Raw genomic sequence first — 24,497 nt, forward strand, 5'->3', positions numbered from 1 at the left:
TATCATTTTATCATCCGCTGGCTCTGATCAGTGGGGCGGCACTCCTCCACCATTACGAAAGAGCTGCCTCTGCTTAACAGCACTATTTCTACTGTAGTCTGATGTCACTTACATCCAGGTCTCCAAAATCATTTTGCTAGTCCTGAGTTTTGTCCTTCCTTCCTAGTCTTCTTCTATGTCCGTTTCAATGAAGTACTACCTGGGAGCCATTTTGGGAACCTGGACAAATCCATAGCAACTCTTGTGATTTTATAAATTTGACAACTGATCTTTGAAAAGTAAGAAAGTATTTAGATTTTGCCTGTGTACATTTTTTATGGTTGAACCTGTTGCCAATCACTGTTCCTAATATAAGATTGTATCAGGTTTTCAGCATACATTGCTTAAAAAATCTAAACTGGCCTACTAGCACGTTGACTGGATTGTTAGTGTTGCTTCATGCAAAGTCATGTGATTGGTGAAAGGACATTCCAGTGGCGTTCAGGGGTTGTTTGCTTGGATTTTGTAATGTTTTAAAGTGGTCTCCAAGGCTATGACTTATGAATCATAACACTTAGGACACTGTAAAGAAAGGCTTTGTGAGCACAATGATGCTCGTGAAGCATGGTAAGGGATGGGCGCTTGAATGGCTCTCGGCCTGTAGGCACAGTCATTGGAATACGGTCAAGGTTGAGAAACGATCATCACTGGGCGATATTTGCAGCAGTAGAGTTTCTAAAAGTGATTTTTAGGAGTGATACACACTGGTCCACAATAAAAGAGGAATGTGGCCAAATGGCTACAGCGGTCGACCTTGAAGCTGGGGAAACAGGTTCGAGTCTCGGCAGGGACGCTTAACATCCTGTGATTCTTGGCAAACCACTTAATCTTCTTGTGCCTAATAAAAACAATTAAAGTGTCTGTCTGCTACGCAACTGGACAGTGGTGGCGGCATTGGAACGGGGGTGGTGGATTAAAAAAATAACATAAACGTACCTTCTCAGCCGCCGCATGCCTCTCCCCGTCTGCTGTGCTGGAAGCCCCCAGGCTTCAGGACTCTCCCAGTCAAGCCAATCATGAAGTGATTGGTCTGAGCGTCATGTGTGGACCCTCAGGCAGGGCCTGGGGAGGCTGGGCATTGTTCTCCATGGGGCTGTGCAACACAGCCCAATGGAGAACATGCCAAGTGCGCATGAGCACTTACAGGAGTGCGAACCACTCCTCCTGCACTCTGTCGTCACAGAGCCCAGTCCCACCCGGACTCCTGCATAGAAAAATAAAATAATAACGTCCTGTTATTATCATTTTATTTTTATTTTTTGTACAACTGAAATAGCAGTGGGGCGATGCTCCTCCGCCTTAGCGGAGGAGTCACCACTGCATCTGGAGCTTATGTAAAGCGCTCTGATACCTTCGAGTCGAATTCACGCTATATAAAAGTCCCTAAAAAAATACATTTTAAAGTGCGTGCACGCATGTGTGTTAATGCATATAGATATACGTGTGCTTAAAAAGTTTATATCTGCCTTTGCATGGATTTGTGGACATATCCGTACACATGTATATATATGAGCACTCATATAGAGACATATACATTGAAGTTCAGGTTTAAATATAGATGGACAAACACATCTTTTTTTCTGTGTTGCCTCTCCGCGCTGGTGGTAGGGCACAAGGGGGGGGGGTCAGGACAAATAGAGCCGGGACAAGGGCCATCTGACCCCCGTTAGTGATGCCACTGATTTGCGCATGCTAATTCATTTAATGGAATGAAATAATAATAATTATAATAATAACACTAGTGCTAATAAATATAATGCAGACGATTTTCCCTGGACTTCTATTAGGAGTCGCCAGAGGCAGGCGCTGCCATCCCAGGCCACTGGCACTGCTCTTGCAACTCAATTCAGAAAACCTTAGATGACACCTGAAGTGTGCCTCAAGTATTACCGTAAGTTGTGAGGACTCCATATTATAAATGAAGTGGTAGCATGGAAAAGGCTTGCCTTTTCCTTTTCCTTGTTAACAACATTGATCACGTTATAAAGACGTGGGTTCTGCGGAAAAAGAACATTGCCTTCACCTTTGCGGGCCCGTCCAAAATGAAAGTGACAGATAGGCACGGAAGCAGAATCTTCGATGACCCCAACGACCTACACAGATATCTACAAGGCCCGGAACCAGAAGAAATGGAGCTACCAAGCCCCGGGGCAAAGCGAAGGGCATCCTCGGACGAAACACACGAAGGGGGCGAATAGGAAAGGATGGTTTTGTGTAACACGCATACGCAACCAGGCACCGAGACTCTGAACTTAACGAACAAATCTACCTCAGACAATCACACAACAAGAGCAACCGCAGCTACCTCAGCAGAGCCACCGCAGCCACGGAAAGAAGGGGCAGAACACCAACCACCATATCCTTTTAGCCAGTACCCGATCGAACGAAGTAACCGTAAGGGCTGGGGGCCAGCCCAACAACAGAGACTTAGCAAGGACTTGGGGGGGGGGGAGTGTGAGGACCCTTGCTGTCGCACACCCGGTTTACTACTGACGGGGGGAGGGGGGGAGGTGGGCAGGCAGGGGGGGGGAGTGAAGCTGGCGGACATGACAGTACATGGTATAGCCACCATTTGTGTAATGAACAAAATACCTCTAATCTTGCCTTTCTCTACATACATCCTATACTTTTTCCCTGTTTCTATTCCCATCCAATCCCCTGGGGGGGGGCTGCAAAACGCAAAGCACCAGCGACAACACCAGACCACCATGACAGACACAACAAAAGCTGGCCTGTCCACTGACCTGAAGATAGTGTCCATGAACGTTAAAGGACTGAACCACCCGGTCAAACGAAGGAAAATATTAGAACACCTGGCCAAACTAAAGGGAGACGTATACATGCTGCAAGAGACCAAGCTCTCAGTAGAAGAAGCAAAGCAACTCAAAGCCAGATGGATAGGGGAAGTACTCTGCTCGCCAGCAAAGGGGAAAAAAAGAGGAGTTATAACGATCCTGAGCAAGAGGGCCAACCTAACAACACAAACAACGGACGCAGACGAGGACGGCCGCATGCTAATAACGAGTGTCCAGAGAGGGAGCGACAGAATTCACATGGTCAATATATACGGCCCCAACTCTGAAGACAAACAATTTTGGCAGGGAGTGGACAGCAAACTATCCGGCCTGCCCCAAGAAGACCTCCTGATCACAGCCGGGGACATGAACAAGACAATGGACCAAGCAACAGACAGGCACCCAAACAGGCCGAGCCATAACTCCAACAACAACAACAACACCCTGAAAGACCTGTGCATCAAACAACATCTAGCAGACCCATGGAGGCTTCAACACCCGACAGCGCGCGAGTACACCTTCTACTCACACCCACACAACTCCTTCAGCAGGATTGACTACATACTGATGTCCAACACGCACACGCACCTCATAGAAGAAACGGAGATAGCTCCAATTACCATCTCGGATCATGCTCACATAACACTCACTCTAAGTGGCAAACACAACGAAAACCCAACGAGGAGATGGAGGCTTAACGACGACATCCTCCAGAACAGAGAGAACGTTAAAGAAATTGAAGCCACAATTAAAGAATACCTCGAGCACAACGACAATGGCGAAGTAGGGAAGGACATCATATGGGACGCCCTCAAAGCGACACTAAGGGGGAAACTAATAAACATCAAATCCAGGATGAACAGAAGCAGAAACAAGAAAATCTTCGAGCTTGAGGAGGAGATAGCACTGGAGAGAGGTCACTGCGCAAACATAACAGACAAGTACACGCTCACCCTGCTCACAAAAAAGAAATATGAACTGAACAAGATCTTAAGCGAGAGGGCAGGGTCCTGGCTAACGAAGTTCAAATCAGTCAACATATGCGCAGCAAACAAAGCAGGGAAACAACTAGCATCGTACCTAAAGGCAAAGCAGAGGCAGCACACGATAGCAGCAATAACAGATCGAACGAACAAGTCCCAAACAACGAACAAAGGAATACTAGAAGTCTTCAGACAATTCTACCAAGAGCTGTACACGGAGGATCAGACCCTGAGCAAAGATGCAGGACTAGATCTGCTCAATGACACCAATCTGCCAAAACTCAAGGAGGAGGAGAGGGAGTCGCTTGAAGCCGACATAACGGAAGAAGAGATTGGAACAGCCATAAGCCAACTGAAACAGAACAAAGCGCCAGGACCAGATGGATACTCCGCAGCGTTCTACAAAACTTTCAGCGAACACATTAAAACACTAATGGCACAAACGTACTCGACATGCATCCAGAACGGGAAGATGACGGAGTCCATGTGCGAGGCCAATATCACCATAATCCCCAAGGAGGGGAAAGACCCACAATATCCCCAGAACTACAGACCAATCACGCTAATAAATGTCGACTGCAAAATCTACGCGAAGGTCTTAGCCAATAGACTAAACAGAATTCTGCCAGACATCATCCACACCTCACAAGTGGGATACATTAAAAACAGACTATCGCAGGACAACACAAGGCTACTGTGCCACCTAATTAACCACACAGCAAGCAGCAATGAACAAGCAGTCATGATAGCGCTGGATGCGGAGAAGGCCTTTGACAGAGTCTCGTGGCCCTTCTTGAGAAACTGCATGGGAAGTTTCGGACTGGGGGGAAAAAACACGGCAATGGTCATGGCCCTCTACAACAAACCGAAAGCAAAAATAGTGGTAAACGGGAGCGCATCCGAAACGCTCACGCTGGGAAGAGGCACCAGACAAGGATGCCCCCTCTCCCCCGGCCTCTTCTTGCTCGCTCTAGAACCCCTGCTAGCCAGAATAAGGGACAACACAGGTATAACAGGCGTCAAGATCAAGAAGAAGACTGTCAAACTAGCGGCGTATGCAGACGACATCCTAATCACAACAGCAAACCCCTCCACGTCAATAAAAGCGCTCATGGCCACTATAGGAGAATACGCGGAAGTCTCAGGCTACAAACTCAACAAGGAGAAATCGGAGTGCAAGCCAATGAATGTCCATACCACAAGAGAGGTCCTAGGCGAATCCGGACTGGCATGGCAGACGAAACCACTAAAATATCTAGGACTCCACTTTGGAAGAGACCTCACATCAACGCTACAACACAACGAGGACCTTACACTGAAAAAAATAAAAGAAAGGCTGGAGCTATGGTCGCCAAAATACATAAGCTGGTGGGGACGAATTGAAACCATCAAAATGATGATAACCCCGGCGATAAACTACACGCTAACAATGCTGCCACTCCCAATGACAGAGACATTCCACAAAAAGCTAGACCAACTCATAAACATCTTCCTATGGAAAAACAAAAAACCAAGGATAAGCCTACAAAAACTAAGACTGACAAGGGACCTTGGAGGCCTCAACCTGGCGAACTTCAAAACATACCAAACGGCATGCCTGGCGAGACAGGGTATTGCCTGGATAGACGGCACACAAACATACAAACCAGTATGGCTAGAGGTCGAACAAGACATCCTGGGAGGGCTCAAGCCAATAGCCCTTCTAACAGCAAACCGGCACCCACTAAAGTCCAACGCCATACTGAAACACACGAGGGAGGCACTGATGAAAGTAGACAGACGCATGGCGCAGAAGCTGAAAAGCACAACATGGGAATCTATCTGGTTCAACACAAAAGTAACCTATCATGGAGCGACATTGCACAATGACATATGGATCGAGAAAGGCATTAGCCTCCCCAACCAGACGGAAACCAAGCAAGGACCGGTGACGTTCCAGAACCTACAGCAGCTTCACGACCTCCCGAACCAAGAGCTCTACAACTTCCTCAAGATCAAGACAGCCATAACGAAAGCGAACTTACGCAGAGGGGAGCCAGGCATCATCAAATACCTGCAACTCCTCAACTCAGCAGGTCACCAAACTGCAAAGATCTACAAGCTCCTAAGCCCCTCCACGCTGGCGCAGAACAAGAAAGCCACTAACGCATGGGAGACGCTCCTGGGCAGGCAACTGAATGAAATAGAACGGGCAAAAATGTGGAGCACAGCGACAACAAACAAAGTCACCCCACAACTAGCGCAAACAAAGTATTGGCTACTCCACAGGGCCTACTGGACGCCATCCAAGCTCCACAAGGTCGGCATCGCAGAATCAGGCAAATGCTGGAACTGCCAGAAAGAAGAAGGCACCCTTGAACACCTCATTTTCACCTGCGTGAAAGTCAAGAGGTTCTGGACACAGATCAACACCTTCTTGAACGATATGCTCAAAACCGACCTAACAATCAGCTTCGTAAGCCTGGCGACAGAACACCTAACCGCGAACCTAAAAAGTAGAGAAGAGAGAGAACTCCTAGACCTACTCCTCACAGCAGCCCTTAAAATAATCCTAACGAACTGGAAGAACACAGCCAAAGCGAACTTTAAAACATGGATTAACTGGGTCACTTTCCTGAGAGGAGCAGACAACATCACAGGCAACTTCTCGAAAGAACACAACGCCAAACTACACATGTGGCGCCCACTCGATGACCACCTGAGGAAACCCCAGTAAACCCCCCCCCCTCCTCTCTCCCCTTCTTTCTCTTTTTCTCTTCCTTCCCTTCTTGTAATTGAGGGAAAACAAACGATAAGAGTGCGCATCCACAAATGGACTGTTATAGAAAAAACCGCTATTGTACGCCTATATATATATATTTTTGTATGGTTTTTATATGCCAATAAATTTTTTTTAAATAAAAATAAAGACGTGGGTTCTATCTCATTTTGCAGAGCAAATTTGGAATTATGTTCCTTTGCTTAAGAATTGCATGTATTGCACACAGGAATGGCTTTGGGGCGGTGCGATCAACCGATGCATCTGCACCTGGCGCAGACTTTGGCGGGGGAGCTGTGTTTAAAAATAACTATTGGTTTAAAAACAAATGAACTTCCTTGTGCCTCCTGCAGTTTTCAGGCAACAATACAAATGTCAAGATAGCTGTGATGATTAATGTTCCAACTGATGAGAGATCGGAATTTTGGCTGGTGGCAGTTTTGACTCATCATAAAGTAGGGGAGAGGGTTAATGTGCCTGTGGAAAATAACGTGTACCCCAGGGGTTTCACAGAACTGAGGGTGAGTGAACTATGAATAGCGTTAAAGAAACATGAAATGTATGTCAGAGAGAGGTTATAGAGAGGTGAGGTGCACTGTTGGGAAGGCACCATAAAAACGCAGTAAAAGCGCTAAAGCCGTCCCTGATCGCACATCTTGGGCTAAAATGCAATTAATTTTGCAAGTTTAGCTTAGTTTTCGTGACAGTGAAGTTCTGACTCCTCACTGATACATAACGGCTTGTATTAAAGTTAAACTTATCAACATTGGGACAATGAGCTCCAGACATATGTATAATGTGGCTTTATAAGTTTCAAAGGCACAGGCAAAGCAGGCACTGATAGAGCCGGCTCTGCTCTGCACAGGGTCTTGCACTGATTATCTTGAATGATTGTTAAGCGGATTGTTTTAAATACAGTTTTCCTTTAATTAATTTTTTTAATGTGAGTGATGTGTTAAAGTCTGTTATGGACATTTTGCAGAGACATTTTATGTTAATATTTTATGCAGCATCCATTAAAAAAAGTGTCTCACAGATCAAAACAGGAACTCACATATGAGAAATGGGAGGATGTCACAAAGATTAGTTGGAGTAATATTACTATATTAGTGAGATGCTGCTGCTTTGTTACGCTATTGAAAACACACATCACTATCCTTAACATTAAATGTAAACACTTTTAGAATTTGGACGAGTGTGCTTGTGCATTGTCAGGGAACTGGCCAAAGAGGGCATGAAAGAGCTGACATTGAATCATAAGGTCAAAGCTGTTCCAAACAGGGCCCCCAAAATATGTTTGCCCAGGGCCCCCGAAATGATTAAGATATCCATGATATTTTGATCAGAAAGTTGAACATGGATGTGATAAGCAGCCATTTTACTCATTTGACAGGGGAGTTATATTTGTTATACACAAGATCAGGACTCTCTGAGACAACTTCGACAAACAGAACCAAGGTACTGACATACACCAGCCACCAACAACTTCACCCAGACGACCATCACCACCTGGAACCCTGTCACCACAGAAGACACTACATCGACCATGAGGAGTATACACTCAGGAGCTCTCACCGACCCCTGTCCAAAGCACATCTTCCACATCGCCGCCTCTGCCATAGCTCCGGAACTACGAAGTCCAATCAACTGCACCCTCAAAACAGGCACATTCCCTGATGACTGAAAACACGTAGAAGTCAAACCCCTCCTCAAGAAGCGCTCTGCAGACCTGATGGACCTCAAGAACTACAGACACATCTCTCTCCGCCCCTGTGCCGCCAAAGTCAAGAGAAGATCTTCGACAATCAGCTCACGAACTTCATAGAATCCAACGTGATCCTCAACACTTCTCAATCCGGATACCACAGCCAAAACAGCACAGAGGCCGCTCTCCTAGTTGCCATGAATGACATCCGAGCTCTCCTCAAACAAGGCCACACAGCAGCCCTCATTCTACTAAACCTCACAGCAGCCTTCAACATCATCTACCACCGCACTCTAGCCACCAGACTCCACAACGCCGGCATACAAGGAACTGCCCTAGACTGGATCAGCTACTTCCTCACCGGCTGAACTCAAAGAATTAGCCTCCCTCCCTGTCCGAATCCACAGAGATCAGATGCAAAGAACCCCAAGGAACCTCACTCAGACCTACGCTCTTCAACATCAATCAATCAATCAATCAGGGCATTTATAGAGCGCACTACTCACCCGTAGGGTCTCAAGGCGCTTGGGGGGGGGCGCTACTGCTCGAACAGCCAGGTCTTGAGCTTCTTCCTGAAGGAGAGGTGGTCTTGGGTCAGGCGAAGGTCGGTCGGGAGGGTGTTCCAGGTCTTGGCGGCCAGGTAGGAGAAGGACCTTCCTCCTGTTGTCGCTCTTCGGATGCGGGGGACGGCGGCGAGGGCGTGGTTGGTCGATCGGAGGTGGCGTTTGGGAGCGTAGAAGTTGAGGCGGTTGTTGAGGTAGCTCGGGCCTTGGTCGTGTAGGGCTTTGTGTGCGTGGGTGAGGAGACGGAAGGTGATTCTCTTGTTGACGGGGAGCCAGTGCAGGTCTCTCAGATGTCCGGAGATGTGGCTGCGTCGGGGGATGTCGAGGATGAGTCTGGCTGAGGCGTTCTGGATCCGCTGGAGTCTCTTCTGGAGCTTGGCGGTGGTTCCGGCGTAGAGGGCGTTGCCGTAGTCCAGTCGGCTGGTGACGAGGGCCTGGGTGACCGTCTTCCTGGTCTCGGTGGGGATCCACCGGAAGATCTTCTGTAGCATGCGCAGGATGTTGAAACAGGACGTGGAGACGTCGTTGACTTGTCTGGTCATGGAGAGGGAGGAGTCCAGGATGAAGCCCAGGTTGCGTGCGTGGTCTGTCGGTTTGGGTGCGGTGCCCAGGGCGGGGGGCCACCAGGAGTCGTCCCAGGCGGAGGGCGAGGAGCCTAGGATGAGGACTTCCGTCTTGTCTGAGTTCAGTTTCAGGCGGCTGGTCGTCATCCACTCGGCTACGTCTTTCATCCCTTCGTGGAGGTTGGTTCTGGCGGCGGCGGGGTCGTTGGTCAGGGAGAGGATCAGCTGGGTGTCGTCGGCGTAGGAGATGATGTTGAGGTTGTGTTGGCGTTCGATGGCCTCAAGGGGGCTCATGTAGACGTTGAAGAGGGTGGGGCTGAGCGAGGAGCCCTGAGGAACGCCGCAGATGACTTCCGTGGCTGCAGATCTGAACGGTGGCAGGCGTACTCTCTGTGTCCTTCCAGCGAGGAAGGAGATGATCCACTCCAGAGCCTTTTCCTGAATTCCGATGTTGCTGAGGCGCTGCACTAGGGTGCGGTGGCAAACAGTGTCGAACGCCGCGGAGAGGTCTAGGAGGATGAAGGCTGCTGTTTCACCGTTGTCCAGCAGGGCTCGGATGTCATCGGTGGCAGCGATGAGGGCGGTCTCGGTGCTGTGGTTGGCTCGGAAGCCAGACTGTGAGGGGTCGAGGGATCCATTCGTCTCGAGGAAGGTGGCCAGCTGCTTGTTGACGGTCTTCTCGATGACTTTGGCTGGAAACGGGAGGAGCGAGATGGGGCGGTAATTCTTGAGTTCGGTGGGGTCCGCTGTTGGTTTCTTTAGTAGAGCGCTGATTTCGGCGTGCTTCCAGCTCTCAGGGAAGGTGGCGGTGTCGAAGGAGGTGTTGATGATGTCCCGCAGGTGGGGTGCGATGACAGCGTCGGCCTTGTTGAAGACGTGGTGAGGGCAGGGGTCTGTCGGAGATCCGGAGTGGATAGAGTTCATCGTGCAGATGGTGTCTTCTGTGTTGATCTGGGTCCAGGCGCTGAGGGTGGTGGTGGGGGGCGTTGGTGCGGTCGTGGGGAGCGTTGTTTGTGGCCTGAAGCTGTTGTGTATGTCAGCGATCTTGTTGTGGAAGTAGGAGGCGAGGGAGTTGCAGAGGTCTTGCGACGGGGTGATGTCGTTGATTCCGGCGTTGGGGTTGGAGAGCTCTTTCACGATGTTGAAGAGTTCCTTGCAGTTGTGTGCGTTGTTGTCCAGCCGGTCCTTGAATGCTGATTTCTTGGTGGCGTGGATCAGTTGATGGTGCTTCCGGGTGGCGAGCTTGAGGGTGGTCATGTTGTCCGGTGTTGGCTCCCTTCTCCAGGCTTTCTCGAGGGCTCGGCAGTTCTTCTTGGAGCTCTTGAGTTCGTCGGTGAACCATGGGGCCTTCTTGCTGCCGGGTCTGCTAGGCGGGGTCCTCAGTGGGGCGAGGTCGTCTGCGCAGTTGCTGATCCACTTCGTGAGGTTGTCGGCGGCCTGGCTGGGGTTCGCTGAGCTGGCGGGAGGGTGTTGGCTCAGGGAAGTGGCGAGCTGGTCTGCTGTGATCTTGTTCCAGTTTCTTCGGGCAACCTGTTGCTGGTGGTGGTGGATCGTGGATCTTCTGAAGGTGAAGTGGACGCAGCTGTGGTCCGTCCAGTGGAGTCCGGTGGCGTGGCTGAAGACGATGTCCTTGCTGGAAGAGAAGACAGCGTCGAGTGTGTGTCCGGCGAGGTGGGTGGGGGTGGTCACCAGCTGCTTGAGTCCGAGGATGGCGAGGTTGTCAAGCAGGGTGGTGGTGTTGCGGTCGTTGTTGTTCTCCAGGTGGAAGTTGATGTCCCCCAGGAGGATGAAGTCAGCGGAGGGGAGGGCGTGCGGGCTGATGAAGTCGGCGATGTCTTTGCTGAATTGTCAGCGTGGTCCCGGGGGTCGGTAGATGAGGGTGCCTCTGAGGGTGGTTTTGGGGTCCGTGTGGATCTGGAAGTGCAGGTGTTCGGCGGTTGTCAGGGTGTCGTCGGTGTTGGTCGCGATGCGGATGGTGTCTCTGTAGATGATGGCAATACCTCCTCCAGTCTGGTTGCCGCGGTCTCTTCGGGTGATCTTGTAGCCCTCTGGGATGGCGATGGCGATGTCGGGCGCTGAGGAGTCGTTCATCCAGGTTTCCGTGAGGAAGGCGACGTCAGGAGCTGTGGTGTCGAGGAGGTTCCAGAGTTCGATGGCGTGTCTGTGGACGGAGCGGGTGTTGAGTAGGATGCACTTGAGGTGGTTGCTGGTGTTCGGCTTGGCGGGCGCTGGTGCGGGGCAGGTCCGGATGCAGGTGAACTTGCAGGCGTGGCAGCTGAAGGGTCCGTGGGTTCGTCTCGGGGTGGCTCGGTAGCATCCCGGGATTCGGCCGGTGTTGAGTGCGTTGAGGGTGGCGGCGTCGTACGTCCGGCGGGGGCCAGGGTTCTTGGCCCTGGGCGCGGTCCAGGCGCGGACGGGCGCAGACGGGCTTACCTTTGGCGCACCTTCGGCGCTCAATCGGTGCTCCCGCTGCGTGCGTCCGCTGCGCGCGTCCGCTGCGCGGTCGCTCTGGGGGCATCATAAAAAGGGAGCCGGTCGGGAGGGTCTGCGGGAGGGCGGGAGCGGGAGCCAATCGGCTGGCGGGGGGGCGGGGCCGCGGGCTAGGGCGGCGGGAAAATCTGGCACGGCCTCGGCGGGCCTCGGGTGGCTGGGGTGGCGGGAAAATCTGGCGCGGCCTCGGCGGACCTCGGGTGGCTGGGGTGGCGGGAGGCTGGAGTGCTCGGCGGCCCTCGGTGGCTGGGGCTGAGCAGGCAGGCACAGGAGCGTGGGGGTGACCAGGCCGGGAGGCGCAGTGGTCACTCCCTGGCTCTGGTCGGGCTCCCCTTAAAAAGGGAGCCGGTCGGGAGGGTCTGCGGGAGGGCGGGAGCGGGAGCCAATCGGCTGGCGGGGGGGCGGGGCCACGGGCTAGGGCGGCGGGAAAATCTGGCGCGGCCTCGGCGGGCCTCGGGTGGCTGGGGTGGCGGGAAAATCTGGCGCGGCCTCGGCGGACCTCGGGTGGCTGGGGTGGCGGGAGGCTGGAGTGCTCGGCGGCCCTCGGTGGCTGGGGCTGAGCAGGCAGGCACAGGAGCGTGGGGGTGACCAGGCCGGGAGGCGCAGTGGTCACTCCCTGGCTCTGGTCGGGCTGCCCTTAAAAAGGGAGCCGGTCGGGAGGGTCTGCGGGAGGGCGAGAGGGCGGGAGCGGGAGCCAATCGGCTGGCGGGGGGGCGGGGCCGCGGGCTAGGGCGGCGGGAAAATCTGGCGCGGCCTCGGCGGGCCTCGGGTGGCTGGGGTGGCGGGAAAATCTGGCGCGGCCTCGGCGGACCTCGGGTGGCTGGGGTGGCGGGAGGCTGGAGTGCTCGGCGGCCCTCGGTGGCTGGGGCTGAGCAGGCAGGCACAGGAGCGTAGGGGTGACCAGGCCGGGAGGCGCAGTGGTCACTCCCTGGCTCTGGTCGGGCTCCCCTTAAAAAGGGAGCCGGTCGGGAGGGTCTGCGGGAGGGCGGGAGCGGGAGCCAATCGGCTAGCGGGGGGGCGGGGCCGCGGGCTAGGGCGGCGGGAAAATCTGGCGCGGCCTCGGCGGGCCTCGGGTGGCTGGGGTGGCGGGAAAATCTGGCGCGGCCTCGGCGGACCTCGGGTGGCTGGGGTGGCGGGAGGCTGGAGTGCTCGGCGGCCCTCGGTGGCTGGGGCTGAGCAGGCAGGCACAGGAGCGTGGGGGTGACCAGGCCGGGAGGCGCAGTGGTCACTCCCTGGCTCTGGTCGGGCTCCCCTTAAAAAGGGAGCCGGTCGGGAGGGTCTGCGGGAGGGCGGGAGGGCGGGAGCGGGAGCCAATCGGCTGGTGGGGGGGCGGGGCCGCGGGCTAGGGCGGCGGGAAAATCTGGTGTGGCCTCGGCGGGCCTCGGGTGGCTGGGGTGGCGGGAAAATCTGGCGCGGCCTCGGCGGACCTCGGGTGGCTGGGGTGGCGGGAGGCTGGAGTGCTCGGCGGCCCTCGGTGGCTGGGGCTGAGCAGGCAGGCACAGGAGCGTGGGGGTGACCAGGCCGGGAGGCGCAGTGGTCACTCCCTGGCTCTGGTCGGGCTCCCCTTAAAAAGGGAGCCGGTCGGGAGGGTCTGCGGGAGGGCGGGAGCGGGAGCCAATCGGCTGGCGGGGGGGCGGGGCCGCGGGCTAGGGCGGCGGGAAAATCTGGCGCGGCCTCGGCGGGCCTCGGGTGGCTGGGGTGGTGGGAAAATCTGGCGCGGCCTCGGCGGACCTCGGGTGGCTGGGGTGGCGGGAGGCTGGAGTGCTCGGCGGCCCTCGGTGGCTGGGGCTGAGCAGGCAGGCACAGGAGCGTGGGGGTGACCAGGCCCCTCTTCCAACCATCGTCAGAAATCACTGACTCAGCACAGTATCCTTAGCAAAAGACACCCAGCTAATCCTCTCCCTCTCTAAGAAGCCCGGCATCACCAGACACAGTTTCCAGGAAGGAATGAAGGATGTTGCAGATGCCTGAAGCTCAACTCGGCAAAAACGGTAATCCTCATCCTCGGATCCACACCCTCCGAGTGGGATGACACCTGGTGGCCCCCTGGCCTCGGCAACCATCCCACACACATGTATCACACCCGCAACCTCGGCATCATGCTCGACACCTCCCTCACCATGAACTGACATATCATTGCCGTATCTTCCACGTGCTTCAACACCCTCCGAATACTCCTCAAGGCCTTCAAATGGACCCCCCCGAATCCAGAAAGATCGTCACCCACGCACTTATAACCAGCAGACTGGACTACGCGAACGCCCTCTATGCCGGAATCAAACAAATCTATGCTGCACAAACTCCAGACAATCCAGATCGCTCCAGACAGACTTGTCCTCAGTATCCCACGACATGACTACATCACCCAGAACATACGAGATCTCAACTGGCTCCCCATCAAAAAGAGCTGCTCACCTCTGCCTACGAATTCCTTCACAACACCGGGCCGCAATTCCTCAATGAAAGAATCTCCTTCTACGCTCCCAGATAAAACCTCCACTCCGTCGACCTTGCCCTGGCCAAAATCCCTTGCATTCGAAGAGCCAGAATGGGAGGAAGAGCCTTCTCCTACATCACAGCCAAAACCTGGAACAACCTCTCCCTCACCATCAGGCAAAGACCCACACTACAAGCATTCAGGAAGAGCCTCAAGACCTACCTCTTCAGCTGAATCAGAGCTGCACGAATTCCCCGCCTCCCCCAGCACCTTAAGACCCTCACGGGTGAGTAGTGCATTTTATAAATCCCTGATTGATTGATTGATTGATATTATGATCCTTCGGCTGCCAACCAGCTCTTTTGAACATATTCTCCATTCAAACATAAGCCCCTAACTTGGATCCAGTAATAGACACTGGTCTTTTTTTAACCAAAACGTTGTCTTGCTTCACCCATGCACTAATTTCCGATACAATATGGACTTTGACAGGACTTTGTCTCACACATCATTCTCAAATATGGCATTTTTTGACACTGTACTCTATGTACATATTTCTTAGTCAGTTTTACCAGATACATAATGACATATTGACCAGGAACACATACATAGGGGGGAAGTGGTCATAGCTTAAATCAGTCCATGGAGAATTCTCAACTAAAGATCACATGATGCAGCTTCTGCAATGGCATTAGAATAAATGTCATAGTTTGTCTTCCTGTGAAATCATTAGGTTTATAAGTCACCGGAGGTCACTTCCTGTGATGTCCTCATAGGTTTATGAGGTCACATCCAGTATCCCTGTAAATTTGGTGATTGATGGCCACAAGTGTATCGCTGTTTTACAACTACAGAAAAATTTCCATATTGCCCCCACTCACGATCATATAGGTGTGGCTCATCCTCTATGTAACTCAGGTCTTGATGTAGGTTCTATGGCCAAATATCTGACCGAAGAGCCTAGTTGGTGGGTTGGGCTTTTTCAGCCATTTATCACAGGGGTACCATTGGGTTTAGCCTTCGTGATTAGGCCTATAAATAAGTCTATGTCTTCATTTTCTCTTTCCTGGATACTTCCCGTCAGGGCTGCCCCGTTTAGAATTGGATTTTCATTGAGGAATATGATCCTGCTAAATTTGAAGATATTTAAATGTCTCAGAAAGTTGCTGTTATAACTGTGCCAGGAACTTACCAGAGACAGTAGGGTGCAGTTATAAGAAGGCAATGCTTTCCTGGTTTCGGTACTTAGGGGCCGATTAGGATGGCGGTTTTTCCGCATCCTCCGGGCCGGCGGAAGTGTCCGCCGGCCTGGAGGATGCGGAAAAACCGCGGCGGAGACTCCAAAGACCCACCGCCAAATTAGGATGGCTGGTGGGTCTGGAATTCCGTCCGCCGCTTTTCCGCCGCTGTCGGCTTCCGACCGCGGCGGAAAAGCTATAACATGGCAGGCGGTGTCTATGAGACACCGTCCGTCATATTATGATGTTGGTGTAAATATGCTTTTCCACGGCGGCTTTTCCGCCATGGAAAAGCATACGGACATTCACTTTGGGGGCCCGTTGCGGGCCCCCTGGGTGAATGGGGGGTGGGGGGTGCACATGGGGGGTACCTATGGTACCCCCCTGCATTTGCGTACACAAAGCAGCAGGCACCGTGCGGTGCCTGCCGCTTTGTGCATGTAAATGCAACACATGCATTTTTAACATTGCGGCGGGTGCAGCTTGAAGCTGCACCCGCCACAATGTTAAAAATAGAGGATGTGACCGCCACCCTGGCGGTCACATCCTAATTGCCATGGAGGGACCGCCGCTGCCCATGCGGACGGTCCCTCCTACTCAGGGGTGGCGGACGGACGCAAGTCCGTCCGCCATCCTAATCGGCCCCTTAGTGTGTATTGAGGCAGCACGTCTCTGGTTCCTGTTGTTCTCATTGTGGGGAAAGGTGCATCTCCAGTCACTGCTCAGACCGTGATGGCGTCTGCAAGGCAGAGGCCACAGGAGTTGTGTTCTGCAGCTTATGCAGAGTGCCAACCTTTAAAGGCTGCGGTACCGGGAAGAAAGCTCAAAGAGGGAGAAGGACGTCAAACTTGGGGTTCGCTTGTATCTTTTGGACACCATACCTTTAAGGATGTGGATGTTTTCTACCCTATGTGACATTTCCTTCTAGCTGGGAAACTCTTAAGTATACACTTGCCAACTTCCTTGTGTAAGGTAAGTCTAGGCTGAAATCGTGGCTGCTAGCAATTATGGCTGGACTGCCTGTAGTGGGCATCGGCAGTTTCCCTGGGAGGCAGGAAGGGGCGGTTTTGCTGTGGTGTGGGCCGATTTTGTTACTGGGGGCCGGTTTTGCAGCAGTGCTGCAATATGGACCCCCAATAATAAGTGCAGCAGTGCTTTATACTTGGGGTGCTGGTTCAACACAATTGTCAAGGCTGCTTTGGGTTCCAAGTCCGGCCCCACTAGGAAGAGTCGTTCTTCTTGGGCAATCAAGAAGGCAACCTGATAAACTTTCTCAGTGTCCGGTTCTTGTTGGATGTGTTTTCTTTTGAGGAACTCCTCTTTGGCATTTACTGATCCATAAATAGCTGTGAATATTTTCTCTGTTGACATCTGAGCAATCCCAAGGCTGGTATCCCTTCCATCTGAGGTGATCCGAGCTGTGTTTTAAGTACTGTCATAATTCCTGATCTGCTGGGAGCCCATTGACTTTGGTTGTTACGATCCCAACCATTCGGCCTTGAACTTTCTGGGTGTTATTTAATGCTAGGAATTTGTTTGGGTTCCAACACTCTTGTTCAGAACCTATGGGACTCCAAGAACCAGGATTCTGATTTCCTCAGGATTGTGGCTCCCACCAGAGGATGTTGTCTCGGGCTGTCTGTCTTCACTGTGCCTCAAGGTTGATTTGTCTGTTCTGAGGTCATCCACTTCCTTTCCTTCCTCATGTGAGGATGTTGCTTGTAAGTATTTGTGAGTCCTGTGGTGCTAACACTGTAGTAATAATTATACAATGCAAAAGGAAAACCCCTGAGATTCTATCTTCAGTGTGTAAAACTAAGCAGAAAATAATTTACTATTTGTCTGGAATCTTCAATGAAATAAAGGAATTGATTTGCAAAATGAAAAATCTAAGTCCTATGACTCCTCACTGATACATAACAGCAAATTTACAAGAAAACGTTGGAGCGCAGAGCTGCGCCGAATTTGGCAGCGCCGCACCCTGACATTTTCAAAATGCAGAGATGCGCCGAATTTACAAGAATAAGGCACACCCTTGTGTTTCTCCTGGCACTTGTGGAAAAAAGCTGTCTAGCGTCAGTGCAGCCACCCTGCCGCCATGTTGCAAGGGTGCCTGCACTGAAGGGATGATTGCTTATGTGCAGAGAGGGACACCTTCCTGTACATAAACAATCAATAATGGTGATTTGCATATTCTAGGTGTGTTGCAGAATGCAGCACACATGGGACGAGCATGGCATCAGCTTTTAGCTCTGTCTCAGCCTTGTAAACCTGGGTCAGTGCCAAACAGCAGTGGGTGTTGTGGTGGAACCCCCCCAGCAACATCCATTGCATGCCCCTTTCCCACAGAGGACTGTGGCAGGAAGACCCAAATTTACAAGGTGCCTTTAAGCCATGCAAAGTGGCTTGGCGCCACATTGTAATATGGAAAATGACACTGCGCCATCAGAGCGTCAACAGCCACATCCCTCAGTATGATACTGGGCATTCTACGACACGATTAATCTTATTTCCAGATCACTATTGAATAAAATAAAACATAAGGCAGTTCTGTGGATTTCCATTGCTTGGACTAGATCATGGAAGGGCAAAGTATGTAAAATTAATCTTTTAAGGATCAATTCTTCACCTTCCATGAAACCCTACTGATGCGTCTTCATGTCATTCTGATACCTTTGAAATGCCACCCCCCTTGACCTCAAGGCTAGGGGTGTGCAAATTTGTGAAGTCTGTGTACTTGCTACTTCATGATTTTTGCTTATAGTTTCTGAACGTCATTAAATGTGAAGCTTATGACAATTACAAAATAAGGACAGCTCCGCCTCCCTTTGTGGCAACAGGAAACCATTCCAACTTCTGCAAGGAGCAGTGGGGGAACTGGTGCCACTTGAAAGCCAGCCCGTCAGAGGCCTGCAGTACATCCCATGTATCACCACCTACACCTTACAATGTCCCCCGACAAATTAACTCTCTTCTCCGTTCCTACCAAGGACCCTACGGGTGAGAGCCCTTGCAGAACATCCAGAACATCCACTGCCTTTGCAACCACCATTTCCTATTCCATTCCCTTGGGCACCTTTTGGTCCTTGGCTGTTTTCCTGTTGCAAGATGATTCACCCCTATGGGCAGGACATCTTTCAACTGGAAAACAGTACATTTTGCGGACCGCGATTGGGAAAACTTGGTGAAGTCACAGGGCTTTGCACTCCTTTGCTGAAGAAAAGTTGATCAATTCACCTAACTGCATGGGCATAGGTTTCACATTCCCCAGCCACTACCCATTCGCCCACCAAAGCTGATACCGCTATGAAAAATCCCAAACATAATCTCATCCATCTTTAAGTTTTTCATTTTGAATTGAACACCGATGAGGTCACACCCAATCATCTTCTATCAAGAACTACCATTGTGGCAAGAAGTTCATGTTACCCTATATGAGATTCCCTTCTAACTTAGAAACTCACCAAGAGATGCATGCCAGCTTTCTTGTGTACTGTAAGTCTAGGCTGCAACCGTGGCTATATGGCAGAGCGCTCTTGCCATGGGCAATGAAGAAGGCAACCTGATAAACTTTCACAGTGTCCATCCAGTTCTTGTGATATGTGCTTTCATTTGAGGAAATCCTCCTTGGTATTAACTGAGCCATTAAGAGTCACGAATATTTTTTTCATGGACATCTGAGCAAACCCCTTTCTATGCATCATCTTAGGTGATTTCAGATGCATTTGGTGCATCTGAAATCAACAATGACTCGGCTGTTTTATTATAGGGACAACCTACCCAAAAGATGTGTGAATTTTCAAAATGTGTTCACTTTACCGCACTTTTCAGCAAAACAACTTGTGCAAAACGAGTGTATTTGCACGTATTTTCCACCAGAAACCAAGTCTTTTCTAGCCACTTTAAAAAAGGCACGAAATGAGGAGCAACAGACTCCCAACCCAACTTCACATAGGGTTACGTTGCTGTCCTTCTGCTCTGTGCCACTCTTTACCCCGACCATCATCTGAAGATGGATGCCCCATCTGCTCTTTCCTTCTGCTTAGCCTTATGCTATACCTGGCACTTTTGTTCCATGCACAGAATTCCTGGTTCAGATCCATAATAAATGAAGAGATTTAAATATATTCCTAAGGTGCTAACACAGGTTCTGGAAGTTATCGCTTTAAAATGCTCACCTGCTCTTAAATTTCCTCTTGTGCGTTTTAGACTCCATGTACAGGCTGTGCTGTCTTTTCTCAGACTGCTCCTCCTCGCTGCGATGCTCCAGGCTCCTGGTCTCCATGCTGACCAGGATACTTTATCTGAAACAAAAGGATAGATAATGAAAATCGGCTGACATTATAGCATTGCACTCAGAACATTTTCTTATATATTTACTTTAGCCAAATGCAATTAGTATTCGTTTTGGGAACCTAATCCCACCAACAACGAGTTCGCTCTATACACCAACAACAAGCAATCACAAGTTCAAAGACCACAGCAGAAGATACACTCCCTAGACTGGTGACAATAGTCAAGTGATGTGTTAACTGAGTTTCCAACCCACGAGGCACATTATTCCATATGCCCCTGAGATACCGCTCCTGGAGTTACCCGGTGCTCAGGAGTCCCTGCGCTGTGGGACTTCATGACCCACATCACTCACTGCATGGGACTTAACACCTGGGAGGCTGGTGCCCTTGGCATCTAGAAGTGGATTAAATGCAGCAGGGAAGCAGGTAGGACCACTGATCTCGCCCTCTTGCTGGCTAAATGGACGATAACCCTAAAGTGGCGGATGCATTGTCCCCCCAGGTGCATCTTGGCGGCACACCCTGGTTGCCTGGGCTGAAGCTGAGAGGACTGCAATGTGCAGAGAAGAGGTGAGAGGCCTCTGCAAATATCCCATCTCTATGGAATAGGACGCTATGTTGATCAACCTTCAAAGCACTCTCAAAGACGACTCCCATCCCCGTGAGGTCAATGTCCAACTCGTTAACTGTGCAATGGCTCATACCTTTGCTCCTTGTGGTCACTCTCCTTTCGCTGGTACGCCAGTGCCTGCGCACATTTAACAACACATCCCTCTGCTTTTCCATCACATAAACCCTACCATCTCATCTGTGGTATTCAATCAAAGTATTGAGTTGGAAATGTCAACTTACACTAATATCGAGTTTTAAATATCGTGACACAGAAATATCGACAGCAAGAATATTGTGGTCAAGAATATCGACTTGAAGGTAAGAAATATCGATTTACAAAAATATAGAAGTCATTAAAACCGTTTGCTAAAATATATATTTGTTTAAAATATCGATTTTTAATTAGTCTTATGTATTTTAGTATATATTTTAAATGTATGTGATTTTTTATGTTTAAGCATTGTTTATGTTTTTAATACATGTGTTACATTTTTGGTAGTTAGTAATTTTATTTTAAATACATTTTGTGTTTTTTTTTAGTTCCGTAATGGGTTGTTGGTTTATAGGGGAATAGGGTGGTAAGTAATTTAAATATATTAAATTAATGAGTATTTTGTTTTCATTAATATTTATTTAATTGAGATTTTATAATGTTAATTTTGTTTTAGATTTTTTTTGGGTAAATTGTAGGTGTGGGTTGTGGGAAGTAATTTATTTGTAATTAATTAACAATTCGTTCTTAATTAATATTAATTAATTGACAATCAATTATGGTGTTTGTGTAATTATTTTAGGTGCTAGTTGTGGGTTTATAGGGGTAAAGGGTGGGAAGTCATTTATTTTTAATTAATTAATAATTTGTTGCTAATTAATATCAATTAATTGACAATTAAATATGGAAATTTTGTAATTCGTTTTAGTTGTGGGTTGTGGGGTTTTTAGGGGTACAGGTTGGGAAGTAATACATTTTTTATTAATAATAATGTGTTGATAATTAATATTGATTCATTAATTGATAATTGATTTGGGTAATGAATTTTTTGTGTGTTTGGGTTTTAGGTTTGTAGAAATAAAGGGTGGGGTGTAAAATTCATTTTTCTTACTTTATATTTGGATGTTAAATAGTATTAGTTATTTAATAGAATTGCTTTCTATTTGTGTAATTACTTTTTTTGCAGTTTAGTTTTAGGTATCGGTTGTGGGGATTATAGGTGTAAAGGGTGGGAAGTTAAATAAATGTTATTTTTTATAATATGTTTTTCTAATTAATAATATTTGTTTATGATAATTAAATATGTTAATTATGCAAATATTTTTTATTTATTTCTGATGTGGATTGTGAATTGTATGGTGTTATAGGCTAGGAAGTAAATAGTCTAAATGTATGTAATAATTAATGTTTTTGGTAATAAATAATTTTGAAATAAAAATATTTGTTTCAAAACGATTTTTTTTATTTTATTTCATATAATATGTGGAGGTATTTGTGATATGCATTTGACATTATAATATGTTTTTAAATTTTTACTTTTAATATTAAATATATTTTTATTTTTAACATATTTATATATTTTTTTACTTACTTTAAAAAAACATATTTTTATTCTGTTGACGATATTTTGTTTGTTACTAATTTTAAACTCACAGGAGTGAGAATAGTACATCTTACCCCTATGCAATGCAACACTTTCCCAATTGATGAATTGACTAGAGAGGGAATAGTAAATTTGATCACTCCGCTATACAACACTTTCCGACTGTTGCAGTCATTGGAGTGAGAATAGTAATTTTCACCCCTCCGCTATCCAAAGCTTTCTTTACTGATGCACACACTGGAGTGGGTATAGTAATTTTTACCCCTCTGCTATCCAACACTTTCCCTACTGTTGCACTCATTGGAGTGGGAATGGTAATTTTTACTGCTCTGCTATCTAACACTTTCCCTACTGTTGCACTCACTGGAGTGGGTATAGTCATTTTTACCCCTCTGCCATCCAACACTTTCCCTACTGTTGAACTGGCTGTATTGGGAATAGTAAATTTTATCCCTCTGCTATCCAGCATTTTCCCTACTCTTGTACTCCCTGGAGTGCGAATAGTAATTTTTACCCCTTTGCTATCCTACACTTTCCCTACTGTTGCACTCATTGGAGTTGGAAATTTAAGTTGAAAGTTTTTTAAATAGTTTAATGTTTTAGTTTATAAAGAATGTTTTTTTAATCGATTTTATGTTATTAGTATATTTATATACATATATTTATTTGTTGAATTTTTATGTAATGTAAATATTGTAATATTCATCAGAATTATTAGTGTATCTATTGTTTTAAAGTAAATATATATATATATATAATATTATAGATATGCTTTTGACTTTTTTTAATTAAGTTTATTTATGAAAATGTTTATTAAATCTCTTTTTTTATTTATTGTATTCTTTATTGTATTTAATAATGTATTTTAGATATATATATAAAAAACAATATTTTGTAAAACTTTCTTAATGACTTGGATATTGTTTTTTCGATATTTTTGTACTTTTGTATGAGGATATTTTGATTGTCGATATTTTGTCAGTGTACCCTCATCTGTGCTACATCCCTACGTCTGCACCAACACATTGCTCGCTATAGCAGCCGCACAACAATAGCATATCTCCTTGCGCTTGCGTATTGCCAGACAATTCACCCTTGTTCACCCTTCTTTCTACTTTTTGAGAAGCACTCCCAGTATATTTTTCATTTTTTGGCAAAATGACAGATTAAATGTTATTTATATGCACAGCAACCTTATCTGTAATCTTTATAATGCCATGCGGATACTATCTGTAATGTTTTCATCTTAAAATATGCTTAAAAAACTGTTGAAAAAAACACAAGCAATAACTTTTTCAAGTCTATATTTGAGACATGAATCTGGCAATATTCAAAGCCCAACTTCTGACCAGCTCCAAGTCACTTACACTCACCTTTGACACGAACTACAGCCTCAAGACACACTTAGGGCCTGATAATGAGTGTGGTGGGCCACCGACTGCCAAACTCACATCGCGTGGCGAGGGCAGTTCGGCCTCTGCCGCACCTGCGGCCTGAACGCTGTCTTACAACATTGGCAGTCGGACCGCCTTTGGACCACCACAAATGCCAGGGAACCGCTTTCCCTTGCAGTGGTGCAGCGGCAAGGTACTCACAATATGCTGGCAGTGCTGTTGAGGTACCGCCATGCATAATATGAGGTTCCTGGCCACCAGCGATCTCATGGAGTTTTTTACTCCATGAAACTGCTGGCAGTCAGGAAACAAATGGGGCCCTACAATGCCCTTCTGGCCCCATGCATGTTGGTACATGCAGGGGAGCACATGTTGTGCCCCCTACTTCACATTCCATGCAATGCTGGAACCCGATGTGGCAGTCCCTTGGGGGTACAGCATTAAGGCTCACATTTTAGCCTTTTTACTGCACCGCCGTGGGACCACCAAGACTCCCGCCCGCCAGACCACAATTTCACTCTTAATCTGGTGGGCGGGCCGTGGCCTTGTTTGGCGGTGTGGGGCAGTGGTGTGGCGGCCAGTCTCCACACTGCCAAACTCATAATTGGGCCCTTGGCCAAGAAGTACTAATTCTCTCTAGTATTAAAATTAAAATTAGCAACGAGTAAGTTGGGTATTTTAGGAACTTTGTAACTGGACCCATCCCTTCACCCCACAGATATTCCTACACTTTTTACAGAAGCATTAGGGAAAATTTTTCTAAACAAGGGTGTATTCTGAAGTTTCATTGTATTTCTCCTTGCCCACAGCCAGTCTCATCCAAAGTTTCAGTTTTAGCACTACAAACAAAAGGTTCTTTCAATATGAAGTGCTATACTAAGGGCATTGACGTCACTGTTCTGTCCCTAGTGATATGAGTTGATCTAGAGTCTCAGATATCACTTAGAGGTTGGCAGAGGTAGCATCTGATAGGTGCCCTTTGATACCTCTGCTCTCAGAGGTTATGAAGGCAGTAGTCTGAATTCGTTCA

The 24,497-nt window shown here is 48.6% G+C and overlaps 1 protein-coding gene across 1 annotated transcript in view; it reads right to left on the reverse strand.

Annotated features, from left to right (window-relative positions):
* Positions 1-24,497, reverse strand: part of MYOM3 (myomesin 3) — a 451,709-nt gene that overhangs the window by 370,525 nt on the left and 56,687 nt on the right. The window contains exon 2 of the mRNA XM_078681253.1: positions 19,750-19,875. Within this exon, the coding sequence (XP_078537379.1) occupies positions 19,750-19,856 (107 nt within the window). The 5' untranslated portion in view covers positions 19,857-19,875. The remainder of the gene's footprint in view (positions 1-19,749; positions 19,876-24,497) is intronic.

Source organism: Lissotriton helveticus, chromosome 3_1, assembly GCF_964261635.1.
Source record: "Lissotriton helveticus chromosome 3_1, aLisHel1.1, whole genome shotgun sequence".
Taxonomy (NCBI): Eukaryota; Metazoa; Chordata; class Amphibia; order Caudata; family Salamandridae; genus Lissotriton; species Lissotriton helveticus.